The following is a 22753-nucleotide window of genomic DNA, read 5'->3' on the forward strand; positions in this document are numbered from 1 at the left end:
TGGTCAGAAGCACAATTCTGAAAGACAAGAAGTTCATTGTGGTCCCAAACTCCTACCTTTAGGTGCCTTTCTATGTCGCACTGTGGTATCACCTGGATGCTGGAGTTTCATCACTGCACGTGCAATGTACACGTGATGCTGAAAGACTTGCAGACCTTACAATCAAAGATCAATAAGAAAACATATATGGATAAAGCACAGGTAGGGATTGTGAGGCAGTAATAAGTAAGCAAGGCAATAACTGGAGAAATAAAAATTTGGTTTGCTCACACCGAAGCCTACCCTTATACTGTTGAACCCCCGGGTTGCTGGCGGAGTGGGTATTACATTGACTACGGGTGCAAATTCTACAGCAAACCAGACAGTAGTGTCAGTGGTACATGGAAATCTGCATGGTGGAACAAGCAATAAAGTAATCAGATTTTGATAAGAAAATTTAACACTTTTCAAAATGAGGTGAAACTTTATTGAGCCCTGATAATCTTTGCAAGCCTAAATAAGCTTTGTGTGTATTTAAACATTTTAAAAACATTTTGATGTATTTTAACCCTTGGAGATTTAAAAATGTTTTTAAGAACAGGCTCACTGTCATGTACATTTTCTGCCATGTGTTCTAAGCTGTTGTAAATCTCCCTATTTATGGATGAAAATGTTGCACATTCCCAAGTATTGCACAGAGGTGTTTATTATACAGAAAGCTATATGACACCTCTGACAATCTGCCTTTTATTATCTGTTTACTTGATATTTTCTCTTATGTTAGAGGGGAATTTAATGCTGATCTGAAAATGCTACTATATTCCCCATCCCCTGGATTCAATTAACACAGCAGGTGGGAAATGAAGATATTGTGACAACTATTCTTCCATCTCAAAACTATGTAGCAATTTATATTCCAAAAGGTCTGAAATACTGACATGATAATTTATAGCATCGTTGAATGCTTCTTTGTACTAGTAACAAATTCAGATAAAACCTAGTCTCACCACAGTCCCTGAAGCTCACAGTGAAAGGCAAAGCTGTGAAACTTCCTCAGCTCAAAGCTCGGTGATGGCACGTGACGACTTAAGCAGCAGAGTTCCCATCAGGTCTCTGGAAATGCTTACAGGGTTTTTCATGTTGTCACCACGGAAGCTAGTGAAAGTGTTAAATCAGTGGGATTTGAAGGATCAAATTCTTACCATTCATAGAAAGTGGAACTGCAGTGTCTTCCCTCTGCAGCTGATATATTTTAATGCTTCCTGCATCTCAGTATCAGCTAGGATTTTGCAAGTTAAAAACAAAGACAGGTCTGCACAAACTTGCCTTGTGTAGTCAAACAAGGTTCCCAAGTACTACTCAATGCACATTTTAGAAGATACTTGCTATGTTTCATATGTCTGGAGATAAATATAGCTTTTTGTCTTCAGCAATATTGTTGTCCTATTTCTGGTGTGGAGTTTTTTTTTTTTTTTAATTTATTTATTTAAGCTACTGTTCTTCAACTGCACTTACTTCAGCAGTGTGGGACCAAATTCCTCTGATACAATACTACTGCTATCAGCTGAGTTATTATTATTGGATTACAACTAGCTCACTGTTTGAAAGAGCAAAACCTGGTGAAATAATGACTATATTATCTTTATACTAATTTTGCCAGCGTCTGTGATCATGGCAAACTATGCTAGAAGCTCTCTACAAACTCCGAGAAAGAGATGGTTCCTGCCCTACAGAATCTGTAGTTTAAGAGAGCCTCGCACTGCATCCCTTCTGGCTCATCGTCTGGTTCTAGGGTTATGCACTTTGCCTCTGCAGGATCCTCCCACAAATCTAAAACCTCCCTCACCATTTTAGCGGTTAAATATATTGCGAGCAGCAGGCAAACAGGTTGCCTCTGTGCACGTTTCAAGTTGCTGTTTCTCTCATGACCTTCTTTCATGCTCTTTCATCTCTAAATTTAGCCAGCGACTGAAGTGGGAGGCTGGCAGCCTCAGTGACACAGAAACACTAACGCAGAACCTGTTAATCACTCTTCACAGAACAGCACAGATTATGAGACAGTGTAATTACTATTCCATAGACAAATGAAGTTTATTTTACAAAATTGCACCTTTTCAAGTCTAATAAAACATTACAGACGTTCACTCAAGACCAACACATGCAGCACAAAATCAAAAGTATTATTTAAAAGTTGACACCCATAACTTGGAGATCTGTTCACATTAGGACTGCAGTGTCCATATATGAACAGATGACACTGGAACCACCAGGCACAAGTACACCTTAAATCTGAAATTTAATCTTTTAAATAGCTGCCTCGGTGCCATCTAATGAGGAGAACATACTGGAGAATCACAGGAAACATTTAAGAATGTGAAATAAAGCTTTGAGATTCATCAAAGTACTGTGAGATTCAGATACTGGGATTGTGACTGAGATGCAATGATGTAATTACAACAAGTTTTATGAAATTAAAGAAAAGTCATACCATGTTAAATTCTGGTTTGTTATTTTCAGATATTATAAACATGGTAAAATAGGAAATGTTGTATGTTGTTCGGGTTAGATAAATGACAAGCAGTTTTATTCCCTGGATCATATATATAAAATCTGATTAAAATATTAATAATCTTTGTGCTTATACAGATAATGAGATAGTTTTAAAGTTTTTCATCACCCTTATTCTCAGAAATCATACTTCCAGTATTCTAGTCGAAAAGCTTTCCCTCCTTATTGAGAAAACCAAGCACAGCCCAGAAAATTTGTTAATTCTTTCTTTAATAAAGCAGACTAGATGTTCTTCCAGAGTAAAGATACAAAGTTCCACGACTAAATGAATACCCAGTCAAAATATGGTACTGTCTTTCTGCAGTACATACAGCTGAGATGACATGCAAGAGACTTTAAAGTCATAAATTACAGATGTGAGAAACAGTACAACAGTCTCAGATACAAATCTTAACCCCATATTAGTTTTCATCAGTAATTTGCAATGCATATGATTTTTCTATCTAATTATTTTATCCATGAACATTAAAAGCAGGTCATCTTCAGAGAAAAAAGAATAATCTTATATTTTAAATGACATTTTCTTGCTCGGTATATTCTTAACATAACATAAGACAAGGTGATGACTTGACATTTTGTCTAACTTACAACTTTTGGACTTAATGAATGCACAAAATTTAACTACCTTCGCACTATGATCAGGTATCAGGGACAACGTATTTGAGATGTGGAAGGACACGGTATAACCAAAGCAGATTCATGTACTGGAATTCCCTCTCATTTTATTTGTATAATCATCCCTCCGCTTCTGAAGATTTTTATCATATCCCATGGCATGACAGACATTCAGCTCATTGGTATTCACTGATTAGCGAAAACTTGTTAGAAACTCTGAAAAGCTTTATATACTTTCAGCGCTGTTATAAAATATGCAATCTTAAAGATATGACTAACTTACAAAAGTAAAAGAACTGTACAAATCACACTCTTCCACTGGCAATGAGACTGTTCAAGAAAATAGCAATGTGATCCCTGAAATAATCAGAACAGAAATCAAGAGACTGATGCTTAAAAAAATAAAAAAAAGAAGTAAAAACATTTTCCCCTGCCAAAGTACTGGAATCTTTGAAGGCTTATGTATCACAGAATATAAAACTTTTCTCTCTGTCCCCAGAATATTTCTTTCCTCTTTCCATAGGTACTTCTTGAACAGATTCCCCTTTGTTGGTGGTGTGGTACAAGCCCTGCTGAATGGGTTAAGGCTAGAAAAGCTTGAAAGATCTAAATAAATCAACAGCCACCTAATCCCCTGGCATTCACACAAACTCAGGGAAATAAAATAAACCTGAAGACAGGCATGCATGTTGAATTCCAAAGCGATTTTCTATGAAGCTTAAAATCAAACCAAAACAAACACCTCTCCAAGATGTTATGCGTCTAAGATCTTCCATCTAAACAGTCATCTGACTGCTCGTATCGCTCTGTCACAGAGACAGATGATGCTATGCCTGCTCATAACATTCTAGCATTTTATCATTTTGCAAGGCACAAAGAATCTCAGAAGAACTACACAGTGGCTTTTGAGCATGTAAGGATATGTCAGGTACCACGTAATTACATGACAATTATCTCTTCATTGCAGTCACTGACACAGACCTTGTAAAAATCTAAGACCAGCAAACTACATGTCACGTCATCTTTGGAATATGGTACTTAACTTCATTACAATTACAGACTAAGCAGTAAATAACTACCATTTCTGAACTCCAGACAAACACAAGCTTTGCCATGCAATTATGAAGTTGTTGCATGGTATAATATATATATGTATGTTAAAGGTAAATAATGATTTTTTGTTGTTGTTGTTGTTGTTATAAATAGAGTGACGTTCTAGCATTCCTTCCCCAGGCTAGCTCCGTGTAGGTTCTGCAAGAGCAGGCATCCACTGACCACCAGTTTCTTTTTGTGAATTCCAACAGAATTTAAAAGGATCAGAGAGTACCAACCCCCCTGCCCCTAATCAGCTTGACAAAACTGTTATTAGATGTACTATGTACTGGATGGGAAAGAAATACACTTTTCCATAGAAGAACACGTTATAGAGTTAATGAGAAACATTCTGTTGGTTAACGCTGCTGCACCATTATGTTTTTCTTGACTCGAAACGTGGAAATCGTACAGGAACATATGTAAACAGAGTCTATAGAAGAAAACAGTAATGAGACATAAAGTGCTTTTAATTATGAACATTTCATTTCACTTTGCACCCTTCCCTGGTAAGTTATCATACTCAAGCTAATTTTAGTTCAACTGGCTCAGGTCTACACTATGAAATACTGTAATTTCCCTTGCACCTACTGTTTTAACCACGGTAGCCTCAGTAAAATAAAAAATAATCCATGCCAGGGGGAGTAAAAGTAGACAGGTATAAAGAGGTCAACTGGGAACTTTCAGGGGGAAAAAAAGTAGGCAAAGGGAAATAAGGCTTTTTTGTGTAGGTCCCCGTTCTCAAGGAATTTGTCACACATTCTCTTGTACGACAGTGCCGAGGAACAACTACACAAACCTCTGTGTGGAGCACACCTCAGGCTACTGCCGGATGAAAATGAAGAAACTGGAATTCCTCAACTGAAAACAAGCTTACTATCAGGATGATGCTTTTAATCTTTCTAATATACATTCCCTACTTCTCTAACCACAGTCTGAAGAAACAGTACCCCTTCCTACTCAAAAAACCCAGTCAAGCATATTTTGTAAAAGGATGATATTAAATCTAGCTTGTCTTTGCTGCTTCAGATCTGATGCCAAGTATCTACACATTTCCTAATCGATTATGGTACCTAGCACATACTATTCTATGTTTTGGAAAAGCAACAGTTCTATAGTAACAAAGCTCCTAAGAAAGATAACGCTGTAACTAAGAATACTGTATATTAGAACCGGGTTTTACTGGGTCTTTATTTAAGGCAGTTATTAAAAGGTGCCTACTCTTTTTGAAAAGCTGCAAATTTGTGGGTTTTGTGGGTTTTTTTTTTGGTTTTGGGGTTTTTTTGTTTGGGTTTTTTTTTGGGTTTTTTTTTTTGTTTGTTTGTTTTTAAATTTAGGCTTTGGGAGCTGAAATGGGTTACCTTTATATATTTTCTGTCCTTCTAATCCAAAGAAATATCCAGCCCATGGAATCATAGGAATTTGAGCTGAGTTGTAACAATCGACCTCCAAAACTCTCTCAACTTGTTTCTTTAGATGTCCAGTGGGCTGACAATAGCAAAGTCAGAATCTTTGCTGTTATTACTACTGTTGTCATCAGGGCTGGAGCTCAGGTTGCTGGAGGAGGCTGAAATGGAGCCCATCAGTGGGTCAGAGAATATCAAGGAAGAACGAGACCGAGCTTCTGGCTTCACCGCTGCCTCCTTGTGTGCCTGAAGGGACTGCGTCGGCTCTGGGACAGCACTTCTACTTCCTTCCTCTTCTTTGGAAACCATAATATAGTCATCAGCACTCTTGCTCTCACTAGTGCTTGAATCAGTTGTAATCTGTGAGAAAACGGCACAGAAAGGACTTGAAGTTAGTACCAGTTTTACTACTTAACAAGGTTTATGATGCATGTCAGTGGAACATGGGAATGGGATAAAGGAATAATCATTATCCAAAAGTAGCAATGTCCAAATCAATAAGTAAAAAAAAAAAGTGTATATTAACTTTGGATTAAATAATTTATTTGTTATTTACAAAAGCATAAAAGCTAATACTCTAATAATACATTATTGGGTACGGCAGTCTTATATGTTTTATCACCAGAGTGGACCCATGTAGTGATGAGCAGCTAGGCACCTAACACATAGCAGTCATGAAGATTTTCAATAATTATATTGTCATTGCTGTTAATCTTCTGTAGTAATTAATAAAGTAGTATTGAGGCTTTTTTTTTTGCCAGTTTGCATGTACAATGGCATCTTGGAGCTCTTCAGGAGAATGGTTTAATACAAAATTTCCTAGTAAAACCCTGACCTCTGGAATCCGAGCCATACATAGACCTGGTTTAGTGTGCAGCAGTTCAGGTTTGACAGATCAAGGCTCCCAGGGCTTCCAGGCTTAGTGTCATCAAGTATTTCTTAACTCTTCCAGAAAATGAGTGTTCAGGAATCTCTCTTCTGTCTGGTTAGACCTTGGGAAACGTGTGTCCCTGAGCACTCAGGTAGTGGATTAAGACTATACATAAGTGCATCAGAAAACTCTCTACAAAATTACAATCTTACATGCCAACTAGCCATATTCAGGAGAAACCCAGCTTTAAAACAGTCAGAGCTACATGTAATTAGAAGGCAAGACTGCCATATACAGCAGTGGGGTTTCTCACTTGTTGACAACTGGCAGTCTATTAGCTTGGTTGCAACCCAAACGGACAACACTTTGTTTTCTTCTGCAAGAGATGCATTCAACTCCCATCCAGCACTATGCTCCTCTAACTAGAATATGACTGCTTTCTTAGTTGCTCTGATACATTTTTTTTTTCACCATAATAAAGCAACCTGCTAAGCAGCCTGTGGGGACAAGCATCCTGAAGTGGTGTGATATTGAAACCAATATATTTAATTACACTAATGCGAGACTGAGAAAAAGGAGAAGCAGAGGAGCAGCTGGGGAAATGTGTATGTTGACATGTGTGTCAACTACAAGCCCTTCAGCTGCGACTCTTTCACCAAAAAAAAAAGTAAATTCACTTTGGGGTAAAAGAGATTTTAAGTATCTAGGAAAAAAAGAAAGCAATAACAAGAAAGAACAACAGGAACAATTTGAATGAGACAAGTGAGACCCTCAGCACAGTAAATAAAATTGGAGTATGGAGGTCATCACAAGTATCAGCAAGCCACAACTTGGAGTTACAGTATCCATGGCCTCCAGCAAAACTTATTTTGCCAAATGTATTATTACAGCTGAAAACAATTTTCCATTGCTCTGATTACTGATTATAGAGCAGAACTCTCCTGAAAGTGAATGGTTGAGTAGCTCAGGGTGCAAAACCCACCAGTGATTAAGAATGTCTGTAATATGAAATGAAGGAACTGGAAGTATTTGGTTATTATTTACATAGTAATTCCGAATGGTTAGAAGTCACAAACGATAAATATCAGCTGAATGTGAAAATATGTTCAAATACAGAATTGCGACCTGTTCCCTTACAAAATGTATCTGAATTAGGATTCAAATATCTCCCTTTGTAGAAAATTTCTAAAACATACTGTTTTTATAATTTATATTTTTGGTGTGTTATCTAGATGGTATCTAGGTATCATAATATTAAATTATTATCTAGATATAATAGGTATTCTTGTCTAGGTACAATAATATTACATTATTCTGTTTTGTAATTAACCCGTTTTAATACTTTCTTATTCAAATGAAAATATCTTAAGTCTAGAGTACTGGTTACAATTTTAAAGCTCCCAATGTACATCTATTATTTTTTGATACTAATTCATTTTCCTTAGATGACTTAATAAATTTCATACCAAAATGAGCAGATTGCTTCTAGAAATATCAACAGCTATCCTGTGCTAAGTGCTACCAAAATTGACCTCAAATGTCCTGATCTGTGTGGGTAGTTCAAACATCAGCAACTTCAAGCACTTTCCATGAAGTTAAAACCAAACAGATCTATCCTACAAGGAGGGATTCTTCACTATTGAAGCACTTCTGAGCTGAGACATCGTTTGTTATTAATTAGCCTTCTGCTTTCATTTGGTCTGTTTGAAATGCTGTCTTCATGAGCTGCCAGTCAATCAGCCGCCATCTCCAGGGGGCCGAGGACACAGGCAGCGCACAACCGTGGCTCTGCTCCACCAACGCGTTAGCAGGCGCCTGATTTTGTAGGCACCCAGTGCAGTCACAAGACAGGGCCAGGTGAAGTGTTTTTGCGAGCTAAAAATGCCACATTCAAAACTTCAGCACTTTGTTTTTTCCTTTGTACAAGAGAAATATACATTCCTTTAAACAACTCCCGTTGCATAATTCAACTGGCTTCTTTCCACATTTCTATTTAAAAGCTCTCAGGGAATGCAGTACAGTCTCATTTTGCAAAATTAGACACTTTATTATTCCAAGCTATGAGGTTATGCTATTTCAGTCCTCGCAGACCTTGCATCTAAGATGGCTCCATCTCGCGTAGGGCGACACAGATGTTACCTAGTGCCATGATCACGGCATTTTCCTCACTGGCACCCCCAAGGATGCTAATGGGATGTCATCATTTTGGCAGCGAGCCCCAGCAAAGGCCCTCCATCAACACTTTGCGCTGGTGTTGCAATTTCCTAAATTCTGCTTCCAAAAATGTGCTCTTGCGCAGTTAAAAATAAAAACTCCTGCCCTTTAACAAAGGGAAAAGAAAGAAAACTACTCATCCCTATTTCTTGTCGTTAGTGTTGTGCTTTGCAACAGTACTTCTTATTCTACCCACACTTTTTGGCTCATTTAAAGAGACCTATAGCTCACCGAAGTATCAGAGAAGCAGCAAAGCATAGATACTGACTCAAAAATGCTATAAAAAAGGGCCTCCCGTAAATGTTTGCCTGTCCCTGGCATACATTGGTATTTTGGTACTGATATTCTAGAGGTAAAATACCCCCACCCTTCTTCTGCCTGTTTCTGTTTCAGGAAACTCATGCTGACGTGAACCATGTTTTCTCCCATCTGCTGCCACTATTCAATAAATGAAAAATGACAGAATTATACTTTCAGTAGCTTTGAAAGTTAACAACCTTACGCCCATTGCCATATGGCTTCTCCAAACGTTTTTTCCTGATGAGTATCAGCTACTAGGACCAGGCTTATTTCCATTGCCTTCATGCTGTGAATGAGTTAAAACTAGCTGTAAGGATACAACTCAAGAAAGCTTAGAAGAACAGCAGCTCATTTTGCCTCCTTCTTTGAACAGACATAAAGGCAAGATAATGTGTTAATTATCATTCATTATTTAGCAACAGAAGCTGCCTGTTTGTCAACTGCACACTGCTATCAAAGCCAAACATTCAAAAAAATGCTCTATTTCTTTCAGCCTTTATCTTAATTTTATTGCATTTTTAATTTTGCAGCTTTCCTTTCCAAAGAAGGGCTGTATCCTTATCCTCACTTTCCAGAAAGGGATTTGGAGGCAAAAAAAAAAAGAGGAAGAGCACTTTTAAAAAAAGTAAAGATGATAAATAATTTATACGTATATAACCACCAAGCACAAAAGACCAGATTTTAATCTCAATTACATGATAACTACACCTGTAACTTTCCCAGCCATCCTAGAAAATATCCCTGCAATTCCACCAGAGAAAAATCTCTACAGTGTAAGTTACATCAAACAGAATTACATGCATTACCAAAGTCACTGAAAATGTACATACAGTAACATTTATTTAGCAAGAAATGCATTAAATGGTCTAGAAGTGGCTGGAATTTCTAATGCCCCTGCAGCTCTCAGTAAGTACTCCTGGCTTGACCCAGGGCATCGGTGCAGCCCATTTTCTTCAGCAGCGCTAAAAGCCTGGGCTGTGGCCCAGTTTGGGCCAACAATTGACCCCATCAGTTAATAGTCAAATGTCACAGCTCACTAAATTCAGCAGTTTTATTTTCCCATTTTTTATTAAAAGGGGTCCAAAGTTCTCCTCTTTTTGTTTGGTTGTAGACACCGTGGCTAAAGACTCCGGGCTTGGAAACAGCACAGACCATTGGAATACTAACAGTCCTCCTGGGATTGCCATTTCTAAATGTAATCTTTTATCATTTTTTTCTGTCACAGGGGCTGCTGCTTATTATCATAATTGGAACTTCCAGAAGATAAGAGGAGACGAGTCTACTCCGTATGAATGTATGGCACCTCCAAACGTAGGCCATGCGGTGCTGAAGCCTCGTTAATGCTCTGCAGGAGCTCAGCTTGTACAACCTCTACTGACATTGCTCGTAGTTGGCTCACTAGCAGCCTCATGGAGCACATGGAAATTGTGGGACCCATGGACACCTCTCAGCTCCTGTGGCTGCACGTGTATTTTAACTAAACACTCATCACACACTGCCCTGCAAATTTCCATTGGAAAGAAACCTGTGCAGACCAGGCTTCACCTGCTCCACTCCCAATACTCAAAGCACAACATCCCAGCGCTTCCACTCAGTGACACACGGTTTAGACCAGCATCTGAGTAAGGGCCTCTCCAGCACGAGTAGGGCCTGCACACGCTCGTACAGCATGTTGTCATATTGTTATCTTACACAGCATTCTACCTTCCAGTTTCTATAACACATCTAAGTAAAAATAATAAAAAAAGTACTATTTGCCGTTTTGGCAGGAAAGTAAAAGGTACTTTGTAGAAAATGCTAGGAGATAGAGGGCAAAAAGAGGTCATTATATGAACACTCCAATATGCTCCATCAGTTTAACCTATAGCTTTATTATGGCAAAAAGTAGTGATTGTAATGACAACAGCTAAACAAGCAATTAAAGCTTTCTAGTAAAGCTTTGCTCTTTGAACCTGCCATTACAAAGTAAAAAAAATTAAAAACCTCAGTATTCCCTCTAATACAAAATACAATTAAAATATTATTTTTAACATACAGTGTTCTAACTCAGGCAGATTGTGTGTAATAAATCAAAACAACCCTGTGCCACTATATGAAAATGAATAAATATTTCTTCTAGTTTCTAAGTACACTTGTCAAGAGTAAAATGACTGCAGACTCAGTTAGACTCCGAGATGATAGTGCTGCCACTGGATTTAGGAGTGTGAGTATCAATTTTGGGATCGCAGACTTAACTTTAGAACTCTAATATTGAAAAGGCTACAGAAATGTGCCTATACAGATGTGCCTATACAAAAGTACTGCTTTTAAGATCACATTCGAGTCAGACTGAATCTTAGACAGAGAAGGACCTTTTAACATGAAAGGAAAATAACTTTCTGTGTGTGAACTTGTCCTGTGACTGTGTGCTTTGTATGTGAAAATATTGTTTACTGATTCAAGGAGAAAGTCAATACAAGGGAGTAGAAGGTAAAAGCAACCTCTTAACTATTTCCTTTTTGGCACTGGCCATGGATATGCTGCAATGCAGATAATCAGCTCTTACATAATGGGATTCTGGAGGACAAGGACAATGAGAATAATGATACGGGAACATTTGATATGCGAACATTTACCTTCAGTTTTTACATCTTTTTGAAGGAAATTAATCTGTGATTCAACAATCTGAAAGAAGAATCCCCCCAAACACTGCACAACACTTAGACTTAAATATCTGCGTGTGGAGCATAAGGCTACAATAAAAATAACTGATGAGAGCAGGACAGTAGCTAGAGAGACACTTTCAACCATGGCTCCATATAGACCAGCAATGCTGGCGTGTTCCCATTTAATGTCTTGACATGCTAAAGGAAGTCTCCAAAAAATATCAGACTAATTCCATCAGTGACCTGTTTGAGATATTTTTATCTTACTTGTTGTCCTGAGATGAACTGTTGCTTTGTCGTAACAGGTCCCTTGAGGACATCACCACCCCCCTTCTTCTGACTGTTGGAACAGTAATGATCATCGGCTATCGTGATTTGCTCATTTTCTTCAGCTTCCAGCTGGCTCTGGTTGAAACGCAGGGAACCTTTCAGGATATCCTTGATCTGTTGTTGAATGGAAGGGGAAAGAAGGCAGGTAAGAAATTTCGAGGAATTCTAAAGCTTCGTGCAGCACTCTTTCATACACCAGGTCCCCAAAATATTTGCTTTAAGGCATAGGAAGCAAGGCAATATTCATACTTACATTGGTTAAAGATATATCAGTGAAATGTTGTTGTATCAGAGCCTGGAAAACAACTACCCCAGAAATCTAAAGAGAACTAAACTGTTAAGATTATTCCCTAATTTGTTATAGGTTTCACATCTGTCACATAACTCCTCATAAAATGTATTTTGAGGGAGCAGAGGACAGTACAATCAGAGCTACAGATGCTCAGCAGCATTCTCATTTTATGTATACAGTATTTTTTCTTCTAATTCAATGACGTTCAAGTGTCATAACATTTAAATAATGGGAACATGGGCATGATTATTGCCTAGCATATATATTTTGCATTAAGAAAAACAACAGTGTGGCTTAAGTCCAGAACTCGGTGTTGCACTGCCTCAGTTCTGTTTTGAGGCATCCAGAACTTTTCAGGGAGCAAATACTGTTCAAGCCATTTGAACTCTTTATGGCTGAGTTTTACCTTTTAAACTAAAAGTACATTGCAACACTTGATGCATAAGTATTAGTAAAACAGCTACAACAAGATAAAACAGCAGTATACAAAAAGAATAAAAAGGAGAAAAAAAGAGAAAGGATTAATAGCACTGAAGGATACAAGAAGGTCACGTTAAGTAATAGTTATACCTGCTTCAAACCAGCCAAGGAAACTAGAATTTCATCTTCTTTTTCCAAGTGTTCTTGTAATATGACTTCCTGAATATTTCCTGCAACATCAAAAGAAAAGAGAAAATTCGCTAAGTAACTGCTAACATGCTGCCAACTTACCGCTGACGTATGCTCTCAAAACAAAATACTGTGACCTGTAAACACCATTTCTCACACAGACCCAGAGGTTGTCAACCTGATCAGCTGTGGGGGTGAGGGCAGCCCAAGCCTAGCATGGCTGCCAGGAGGCCTCAGCAACACTGTGCTGCCGCGGGACTTCTGCTGCCCCGGTCTACCAATGGATGCAGCATCCTGCAAGCCCCTAGAAGAAAACATTGGCCTCTGGGACTAACAGAGTTACGTACATCTTTGAACCTGCAAATGCCTTGGAAAGCACTCAAGAAGATTTACAGGAATCTGCTGCAGCTCACAGAAAGGATTAGGGTAGGAGCACAGCAACTTTCATCTTGATCCCATGGGCACTGCAGACACTAAAATGCTCTTCTTTATGAAAAGACCAAAAGTTTCATTCCCTTTCCAATTGCTTCTTTTAGCTAAAAGACCCAGGGCTGAGCGAAACTTATTTGACAGAAAGAGCAGTGCAGGACCGTCACTTCAGAAGACTCCTGCCTTCTACACCTACAGTGCTGTCCTCCAAGGACACATTTCAACTCTTGGTATATGGTGTTTGCAGAAGTCAGGGCTGGAGGCTGGCTAACACATCAGAGCTGGAGCTGTGGTGGTCTTCCCCGTGTCAGGGAAATCCCAGGCAATGCTTGAAGAGCTCTGCAGATTCCTTAAACTATGTCAAGTCCTTCTCCAGCTTCCTCCCCTCCTCTTCAATTCTTTAAGAAAACAGCAATGTTTCCTAGTGACAGATTTACAGAATGAGATGGTACCTGTCAACTCAAAATGACAGGATACTCCTGCCCTACATACTCACAGCTGAGCCCAAATCCTTCAGTGACCCTCATCTGGGGACAATGCTTTGCTGCTCATGAATATCTGCTTCCCAGGTGCTTCACAATTAGAGCTTTGTACCATTATTCCACACCTGCATTGCATTTGTTTGTTTTTAAAAACATCCTACATGATCAGGGCCCAGACCAGTGAAAAGCCAAAACTGTTAGCAACAGGTTATGCTGACAAGGACGAATAGGATGACGCTGCCAACTTTGACACAACGTGAAGTTTCAAGGAAAAGCATTGAGCAATTTGGCATAAGTTTTGTGTTTACAGAATAAATAGCCAAAGAATGAGATGTGGGAAAGTGGACAAGAAGAAAGAGTAAAAGTAGAGAGGTGGATTTAAAACCCACATACGAACACAGAAGTTTGAAAGTGTGTGGGGGCCAGGAATCAGTAATGGATATAAATGAAGAAAGGAAAGGGCAAAGAGGAGAAAGGATCCAAGACTGAGCACTAAATGAACCACTAAAGAAGCAAGCTGCCATGAAAGGCGAAAGACAACAAGAGCCCATGAAAGGCGGTGTGATCAAGGTCAAGAGCAACAGCTGGGGTTGGATAACTCAGCTTTGTGTTAGCAGCCTGCCTGAACAAGGAGATTCATGTTTACATTATTGAGCACTCATTATTTACCATATTACAGCGGCAGTGTCTTGCAGCAATGAAGTCAAATGTAGAACGATTGAACAATGTCTAGCATAAGTCTTACATCGGAAAGATGTACTGCTTTTTGAAGCTAGAAATAATATAAAACTAGATCTTTCTGCCAATATGCATCGCATCATGAATTGAGAGAAAGCATATTTAATTCAACATTTTACTCCCTTTTTTATACTTTACATCTGAATCACCTAGTCTCTCAATTCGGTAAATAAAATATATTAATATTTACTTATAAAGTAATACTTTAGATTCAGTTTTCCACTGTTTATCAAACAATGCACAATTTCCTACTTTTAAAAGGTTCAGAACTTGAAACACTGTAAGAGTAAAGTCTTCATAGGAAGGAAAAGCAATGCTTAATCTCAGCCTGAATCACTGAATTCAACTGTCTTTTCCATTTCTCAGCATCAGAAAGAAAAGCATTTCTACAGTGTTTGATCCACACATAAATTAAAACCATACATTAAAATACTAAGGTATGCATACCAAGTAAGCATATGGATCAACAAAATAATTCAAAACAAACCTCTAACCTGCTGAGGATCAAACGACAGAAAATTTAAAAAGAAAAAAAAATCAGGAAAATATCAGGAAAATAAGAGCGAGAGAACAAAAGCTGAAAGGCATTCCACATGATGCAGATATAATCTACTATTATTTCTGTTCTTTAGAGATGTTTACAAGTCAATATTTCAAAAAATAGAAAAGACTATCATTGCTACAAAAAACAGATGTATCTATGTTTGAAGAGCCAGTACACTGCAAAATTTCTAAGAGCTTATGGATGGAATTATGGTAGTTAGCCAGCAGTAAAAATTAATAAAAATGTTCGTATCATCACATATTTACTTTAGCAAAATGAATAATTAAGATTTTAATATTAGTTTCAGAGAAAAAAGATTAAGAGAGAAAGGGTTGGAAATACAGCAAAATTTTTTAGTCTTGAACTGTTGAATTTCTAACATTTTTTCTTCAATTTGCAGTATGTCTTAAAGTACAGTGTGACATATGTCTTGGACATATAGAGTCTATTATTTTTTAAGCAGTTAAAATCACTGAAATGTGTTTTGGAAAAACTTCCACTCGGAGTTTGCTCTAAGACATAATTTTGGACTCAAAGAGCACACTTCCACATAATCCAGAAAAATGCCCCAAGATGCAAATCACTGTAATCAGCCACTTTCCCTCCCCATTAAGTGACAGTTGTGACATAAGGTCATAAACTGAGATGTCTTTCTCTAGTACAATGAAGCTGAATGAAGGTTTTCCTGTGGAATTGGCAATGGATCTTTTTTTCTTCTAAATATGATCTTGAACTGCAGATGGCTTCTAATCTACCACACTCATCCATTTTGAATGTAGAGTTTATTATCTACCAAATAAGTGATAAGTACAGCACCTAAATTATCAGTGCTCATTCTTTTCCCCTGGCTAATGAGTAGAGAGGAATTAAAAAACAAATTTCCTTAGACAAGAAAAGCATATGGGCAATGTGATTTCATATGAGTGCCTCCTCGATCACATCCTCCTGCTGGGACCATCCTTCACAATCCACGTAGACTGGAAGCAGAGGTGGGAAGAAGAGGAGGGATGGTAAGGGACTCGGTACGTATCTCCGCAGCTGCAGTCCTGTGAACGGTTGTGCAGGGGCTCAGCAGTCCTCGTGTGAGGGACTTCCATCCAAGCCTCTTCCCACTGCTGGTGGGACCTCACAGGGCAGTCAGTTGCTGAGATGAACTGGGAAACTAAGCTCTCAAGTAAGACAAAAGCTTTTTCTTTTACCCGTATCTCAAAAAATACCTTTCTAACTGTAAATACTTGTAAAAGCACTAGCTCTGTTAAGAAGCATGATATTTGATAAAATATTGCTCAGCTGAAGGACTTTTACATTAACCTGAGATGTATTGTTTAATTATTCTTCCTCCATAGGAGATGTTGTTTTATTCTGAGAGAAGTGCTTTATGTATAAAAATGAATTGGTCATGTATTGATTTTTTTCCTTATCTGTTGTTCTATATCAGTATCTCACTGATTTAATTTTTTTTTGGAAAATAATAACTATATTATTTTTACAAACCCCACAGGTATCAATTAGGAACTGAAAACATCTTCCTACTTGTAAAAAGCCATTGACACAATGAATCAAACAAACTGATTATGTGATTTCTAGATTATTCGAAACCAATTCCATTTAGATTATATGCTATAAATACCTGCCTTATTGGACAGCTGTTATTCAAAAGTTAACAAAATGCTATGGTACTTAGGATTATGGTCAAATATTGCTGGCTATCTTTTTTTTTTTTTTTTTTTTTTCTTCTTCCTTTTCTTTCAGCAAGATTTCATCGAGCTGATGCCAAATTCTTTCTGGAGAAAAAGAAAATATTTCTGTTTCAGTGAAGTTCTTACCAGAAGAAAATAAAAGGTGAATTTTGTAACCCATCACCTGGTGGTCAGAGCACTGCTGTGTTCTGTAGGAGATTCCAGACAGACATTATATGACTCTGGATTTGTTTCAACATAGTACTAACAAACCTCTAAGTTTCACAAAATGAACAGTCATTCCCTAACTGTACTCTTGACTCAGCCTCAGAAAAACTGGAGCTCTAAAAGCAGTTGTTCTCTTCAGAAGTCAGCAACGTTATCTGCTGTTACGGCTGCCCTCAAACAAGACTCACACCCCAAGAGATGCCTTCTATAGAATTGATTAGCATTAATTTTGAGTACTTCTTGTCAAATGAGCAGATTCATTTAAGTTTGATAGATACCAGACCAGTAAATCAACAATGATTTACTTAGTGAGACTGTGATCAGCTGCCTTGATATACTTGAAAGTCAACTATAACTACAGAGGAATAATACGTAGATTGCATTTCTGTTTTTCTTTTCTACAATAGAAAAAGAATATATCTAGTAGTGATGTGGGTAGCAACAGACTAGCTGAAATAGCCACAGATTTAAGATTAAATGTATTTTTCATTTCTTGCTCTTACAGTTATCCTGAATTGTAAATAAGTTCACATGCAAATTCACTGTAGAAGTATTTTTTAAAAACTTAAGATTTCTATTTCGTCCCTCTGATTTCTAAAATTTAAACTAGACACATGCTATCATCCTCTGTACAAAGATGAAAGAGGAAAATAATCCACAGTAGCTGCTAGCAGCAAAATTAGAGAAGGTTTATGCTCTTTGATGACTGAACTGCTGCATACTGCATGACGGTGTGTGCAGCCACTGCTCAGCTCCCTAGCCAGGGGCAGGGGCTGCTCAACACTCTCCCCTCTGAATGCGGAAAAGCTGATAGGCTTGGCCTAATTATTTTAGAGGCTTACTAAGTAAACTAAATTTCACAAAAAAAAATTAGCATGCATTCAGTATAGATTCTGCAAGAAACCCACCCAAAGCTGCTTTAAATGAGTGGGAGAACTAGTCTGGTAGACAAGGTCCTCTCGGGCATCCCTTCATGCCCGTCCATCTGGAAAACAGATCTCTTCTCTTCTTCCACCAGAGAAGCAGGAGATAAGCAGAGCTACAGCCCTGTGATATGGAGGCACAATGTGGACTTAGGCAGACACAAAATCAGATGGAAGTGGAGAAAACTGAACCTGGGAACAACCTTAACATTCTTGTTCTCTTAGGTTCCTTGTTTTCTCCTGGACCACTGTATTTTTGCAGTGCATTTCTTTCCTAATGATTTCTATTTTAAGCCAGTCTCTGTGGGACCTTTCCAGGAAGATGACTGCTGCAGAGAGGAGCTAACTTGAAAGAGCTGCAAGTTTTATTACGAATGTTGCCTTTCTACTACTAGCTCCTGATCAGTGACTTGTGAACAATCGACAGTACCAGAATCATGTTAAATCGACTTTTTTCACACTTGCTTTCCACTACTGAGATGATATCTCAAACTCAGCAGGCAAAAGTACCTTCTCCTTGCCAAGGCAGGCAGCAGTAAGGGGAGAGCTGAGTGTATTGCTTCACCTCTTTATTTTTCCAAAAGAGGAAAGCAAAAAAACCCAACCAACCCATAAGTTTCAATAGATGTTAAGGCACAGTCAACTCTCTGGACTCATATCCCAGACCTTTTCTATGATCGTTTTTATGAAATTGGGGTTTATAGAAAATGCTTCCAACATTTCCGGCACAGAATAGTGGCAATAGCAAGACTGCTTTTTCACTAAAGGAAGTGAAAAAGAAAGCTAAAAGGATGGACGGGGAATTTAGCTTCAGATAATCAATTTTTCTCTCTTTTCACAATAAATAATTCTTTCCTACCTGGACCAGATTGGACCTTGAGCAATTGGACACAAAACCTAGAACTTAACAGTGCTTTGTGACCTTTCCAGAAAGACTGCACGTGTGACATAGTGATACTGGTGTTTAAGAATGCAGCTCAAGATATTTCCAAATACTGCACTTTCTTCCCAGCATTAAAAATACCAATGTCAGGAGTTGAATTTACTTCTCAAACTACAGAGTTTGTGATCTAAGTGCTGATAGAAGCAACACTACTAAGTAGCCCAACGTTCATTTATCTCATTGTGAGTGTCAACTCTTATTGTAACAATTATGCATTATATTAAAAGCATCACTTAGCAACATTTGAGTGTTAAAGAATTTTAGAATCTTAAAAATGTGAAGTATTAAATTATTTGTGAAGTATTTCATTCTTGAATAACTTACATATTTACCTATAAGTATTTGTATAGTATATATTTCTGATTCACACACATTTCATGTGTGGAGCACCAACACTTTATCAATATTTAATGTGCGGTAATGCTTGTGACATTAGAGAAATATGTGGTAAAAAGTCCCCAGTCATCAACTCACAGCAATGCACAGAATCACAGACATAAAGAAAATAAGGTTGGGTCATGAAGTCATTTTGTCAATCTCTTGCTCAAAGGCAAGATCTCTTAACTATGAACTCTAATTTACACATGATAAGTAAATAATGCTTAACATATATCTGGTGTCCGTGTCAGTACCAAGGTGTACCAGGACAGGAGTGCATTTCCAGACATCCTGTGCCTTCAAATATAATATAAAAGAGCACAGGCACCATGCTTCCCATGGCAACTGACAAGAGCGTGCTCTTCCTATCTAGAGCTAATTTTTTTTCAAGAAATTTTGGCCTTGATGGTGATGATAGACTGTACTATTCCACACTCCTTACATGAACGTACAGTAGTGATCATTGTCATTGTTAAGACAAATGACGTCTGTGTAGACATCATGTGCTCTATGTCCCATGTCCACTCTGCTCACTAAAACTACTTTACTCATGACTGCAGACACCTACTAGGACCACCAGCCCCTGAGCACCTCCAAGCGACATATTTTTCTTAAAGTTCAAAGCAAGATTTTTTTCTGTCTCTCCTTCTGTAGAATTACTCTTTTCCTGTTACATTCACTAGAAATAAAAAAATTACTCTGGTGAGAAGTGACAAGCAAATGGGAATTTGTTCTACATAAGTGACAAACTTAATAGCCATAAGAAATTGAAATCTTTCCTAAAGGGTAACTATACATTTTCACTTTCTTATAATCTAAGCACTTCATACTGCAACAGATTGCTGACATTACACCTTAAAATTGCCACGGTTGTGTATAAGGCAGTTATTGTAGATCATGTAGAGATTTGAAAATCTAAGGTTTTCTACTTATTGTACGGCTGAACTCACCAAAACTGTTCCTGATTTTACAAGCAGAATGATTTACTCAAATACCATTGTGGTAAATGCTACATACAAACCTGGATAGATTGAGAGTTTTGAACGCAAACATCCATAAGTGCCTGAAATTCCATTTAAAACATTCTTAAGGGATTTTCTGTGATGCATGTCTTATATAGAATAAATGACAACAAACTGAGAAAGCTGTTCTTAAAGCTTTCTATGAGATAATCTTCTCCACTATAGAACTATGATGTTATCTCAACCTCTATTAATATATACTTCTTAATACATCACCATGTATTCTTCTTTACTTGATGATTGTTGAGAGTTTTGCTTATCTGTATGAAAAACACTGTTGCAGTTATTAGTTTCTACTGTCCTGTCAACCTAACTGCTTACGGCAAGGACTAAGGGAAACCATTAATTATACAAATTATTTCATTCCAGTTAGCTTTAATGTTTGATCTGTGTGGAGAAACTCATGTGATGTTATAGTATTATGCATCTGGTTATTTCTGTGTGTAAGATAAGTATGCCCTGTTGCACTTAATGCTCTTTTCCACTATAAGGCTACAATTGCATAGTTCATTCTTGCAAGACTGCAGGTCAAAAAATGTACATTAACTCCTCAGACACATTGTACGTTTTGGTTCAGCTACATGAACACTAAATTGTTTAAACATTTAGCTGGTTAATTGATATTTGCTAACCATAACTGAATAACTTGCATTGAGGGTATGTGTTGATTTTAGTTTGTGCAACTTTTGCCTATGTAAATAGCAATATACTGGACAATTACTGGTTAAAATATTGCATGCAAAAGGCTAGTTTACATTTCTCAATTAAAAAACATCCACACTTTCCTGTGCTGGTGAAATTGTGCTGTCATTCAGAAAAAAAAAGGATATTGTGACTTGTTTCAGATTAAAATCTACAGAACACCCATGATTTAAGTCTGGAATAGTTTTGATTTCTTCTGAGGTGAACTGAACATCAATTAAGACAATCGATACTGGCACAGGAGATAATACATACATCCAATACATGTTACTAATATAATTATTGTGGTTGCTGCTCAGTAAAGAGTACGTTTCCTACAGAAATTCTAACCTGGAAGAAAAGCTAAAGTATCAAAACTAAAGGCTACTCTTTACTAGGAAGAGTTTGGAACAAGTGCTTTCAATTTTCAAGTAAGGTACACAAAGAAATCATGGATCCTGACTACAACTATAGGACTTTTCTGTTCTCTTTAGGTTAGAGGTTTACTTGAAGTGTCTCCAGAAGGCAGGGCAGAAGGAATGAGGGTGCTTTATAAATCTCACTGTATCATTCAAACTACTTGGTGTTAATTATTCATATGTATTGCATAATTTTTTGAGACTTCTTTAATGATTGCCCTCTGGTTATTCCTTCATCTAAGAAATCTCAGTCCACGAACTATATTCTTGCTGTTCATTACAAACTTCTGTTTCTAACCTATGGCATTTCAAGAACTATTAGTGTTAAACATGCCATGAGGAGATAGGGCAGTAGTACTAAAATCAGTATTATGCTATTAAAGGCTTTTTAAGTATCCACAGAGTGTATTTGGGTTTTGCATAAGACAACTGCAATTTCTATTTGTTGCCTGAGAAGTTGTATGTCAGAAATAAATGAATTTGCTTAGTAGAGGAGATTGTACTAGCTTTGACTTAAACAAATTTTTTTTAAAAAAAGATACTGTGAGCCCTGAAACACATTTGTACCATTTATTCAGAAGTCTTTTTGGAGTCAATTACTGTCAGTAGTGCTGGATTTGTGCCGGAATTGTAACTGAAAAGCAAGTCAACCCAAGCTGTGAAGTGTGGTTGCATTCACATTAATAAAAATAATTAGAAACACATGTTAAAGGAAAGCCATTTTCCTTTGTTTGCCTTAATTTTGTTCCCTTTTGAATGTCTTTTGCAGTTTTGATGAATGTGATGATTTTCTGTTTGCTACCTTGGTACAGTTTTGAGTCATGCTGCTGCCCTGTTCTGAAGATAAGGACTTTTCCATGTCACCTGGTCCATCTACCTACCAAAGGCCTCTTCAGTGAAAACAGTTGTCTGGAGTCATTCAAGTAGCTCTGTGCACTTCCTCTAATGATGACCTGTATTCTGACTATGGAAGGCTGAATAAAGTCTGAAGAGCAAAAGAAACATCATATATGCCCCTGCTCACCTGGCTGGTTACAACACAACTATAATGATTTAAATTAAAAGTGAACCTTGAAGAATATAATAATAAGTGAAAGAGTAACTATGGTAAGGTTCAGCTTGAATAATACTAAAGATCTTTAAGGAAATAACGGAGAAATTAACAATTCCGTAATGCCAGAATTTAGCTTATGCCAAGGTTTTATTTCTCTAAAGCTGACATCAGAAGAAAAATCACTGCCTAAGAGATGCTGGAAAGGAAAGGATGGATTGTCAGTGGCCATCAGCAGCAGGGAGATGTTCACCTCACAAATGGAAGGAAGGACAAAGGCGATGGAAGTATTCCTGTGATAGGAATTTGCTGAAA

At 37.6% G+C, this 22753-nt stretch overlaps 1 protein-coding gene across 4 annotated transcripts in view; it reads right to left on the bottom strand.

Annotated features, from left to right (window-relative positions):
- Window positions 1–2739: 2739 nt before the first annotated feature.
- Window positions 2740–22753, bottom strand: part of TBC1D5 (TBC1 domain family member 5) — a 325821-nt gene continuing 305807 nt past the window's right edge. For all 4 annotated transcript variants that reach the window (XM_086742636.1, XM_086742637.1, XM_086742635.1 and 1 more), the window contains 3 exons: window positions 12883–12962; window positions 11958–12134; window positions 2740–6020 (listed from right to left, as the gene is read on the bottom strand). In XM_086742636.1, coding sequence (XP_086598762.1) covers window positions 5727–6020; window positions 11958–12134; window positions 12883–12962 — 551 coding nt within the window. In that variant the 3' untranslated portion in view covers window positions 2740–5726. The remainder of the gene's footprint in view (window positions 6021–11957; window positions 12135–12882; window positions 12963–22753) is intronic.

This window comes from Chlamydotis macqueenii, chromosome 2 (assembly GCF_036417535.1).
Source record: "Chlamydotis macqueenii isolate bChlMac1 chromosome 2, bChlMac1.mat, whole genome shotgun sequence".
NCBI classification, from domain to species: Eukaryota; Metazoa; Chordata; class Aves; order Otidiformes; family Otididae; genus Chlamydotis; species Chlamydotis macqueenii.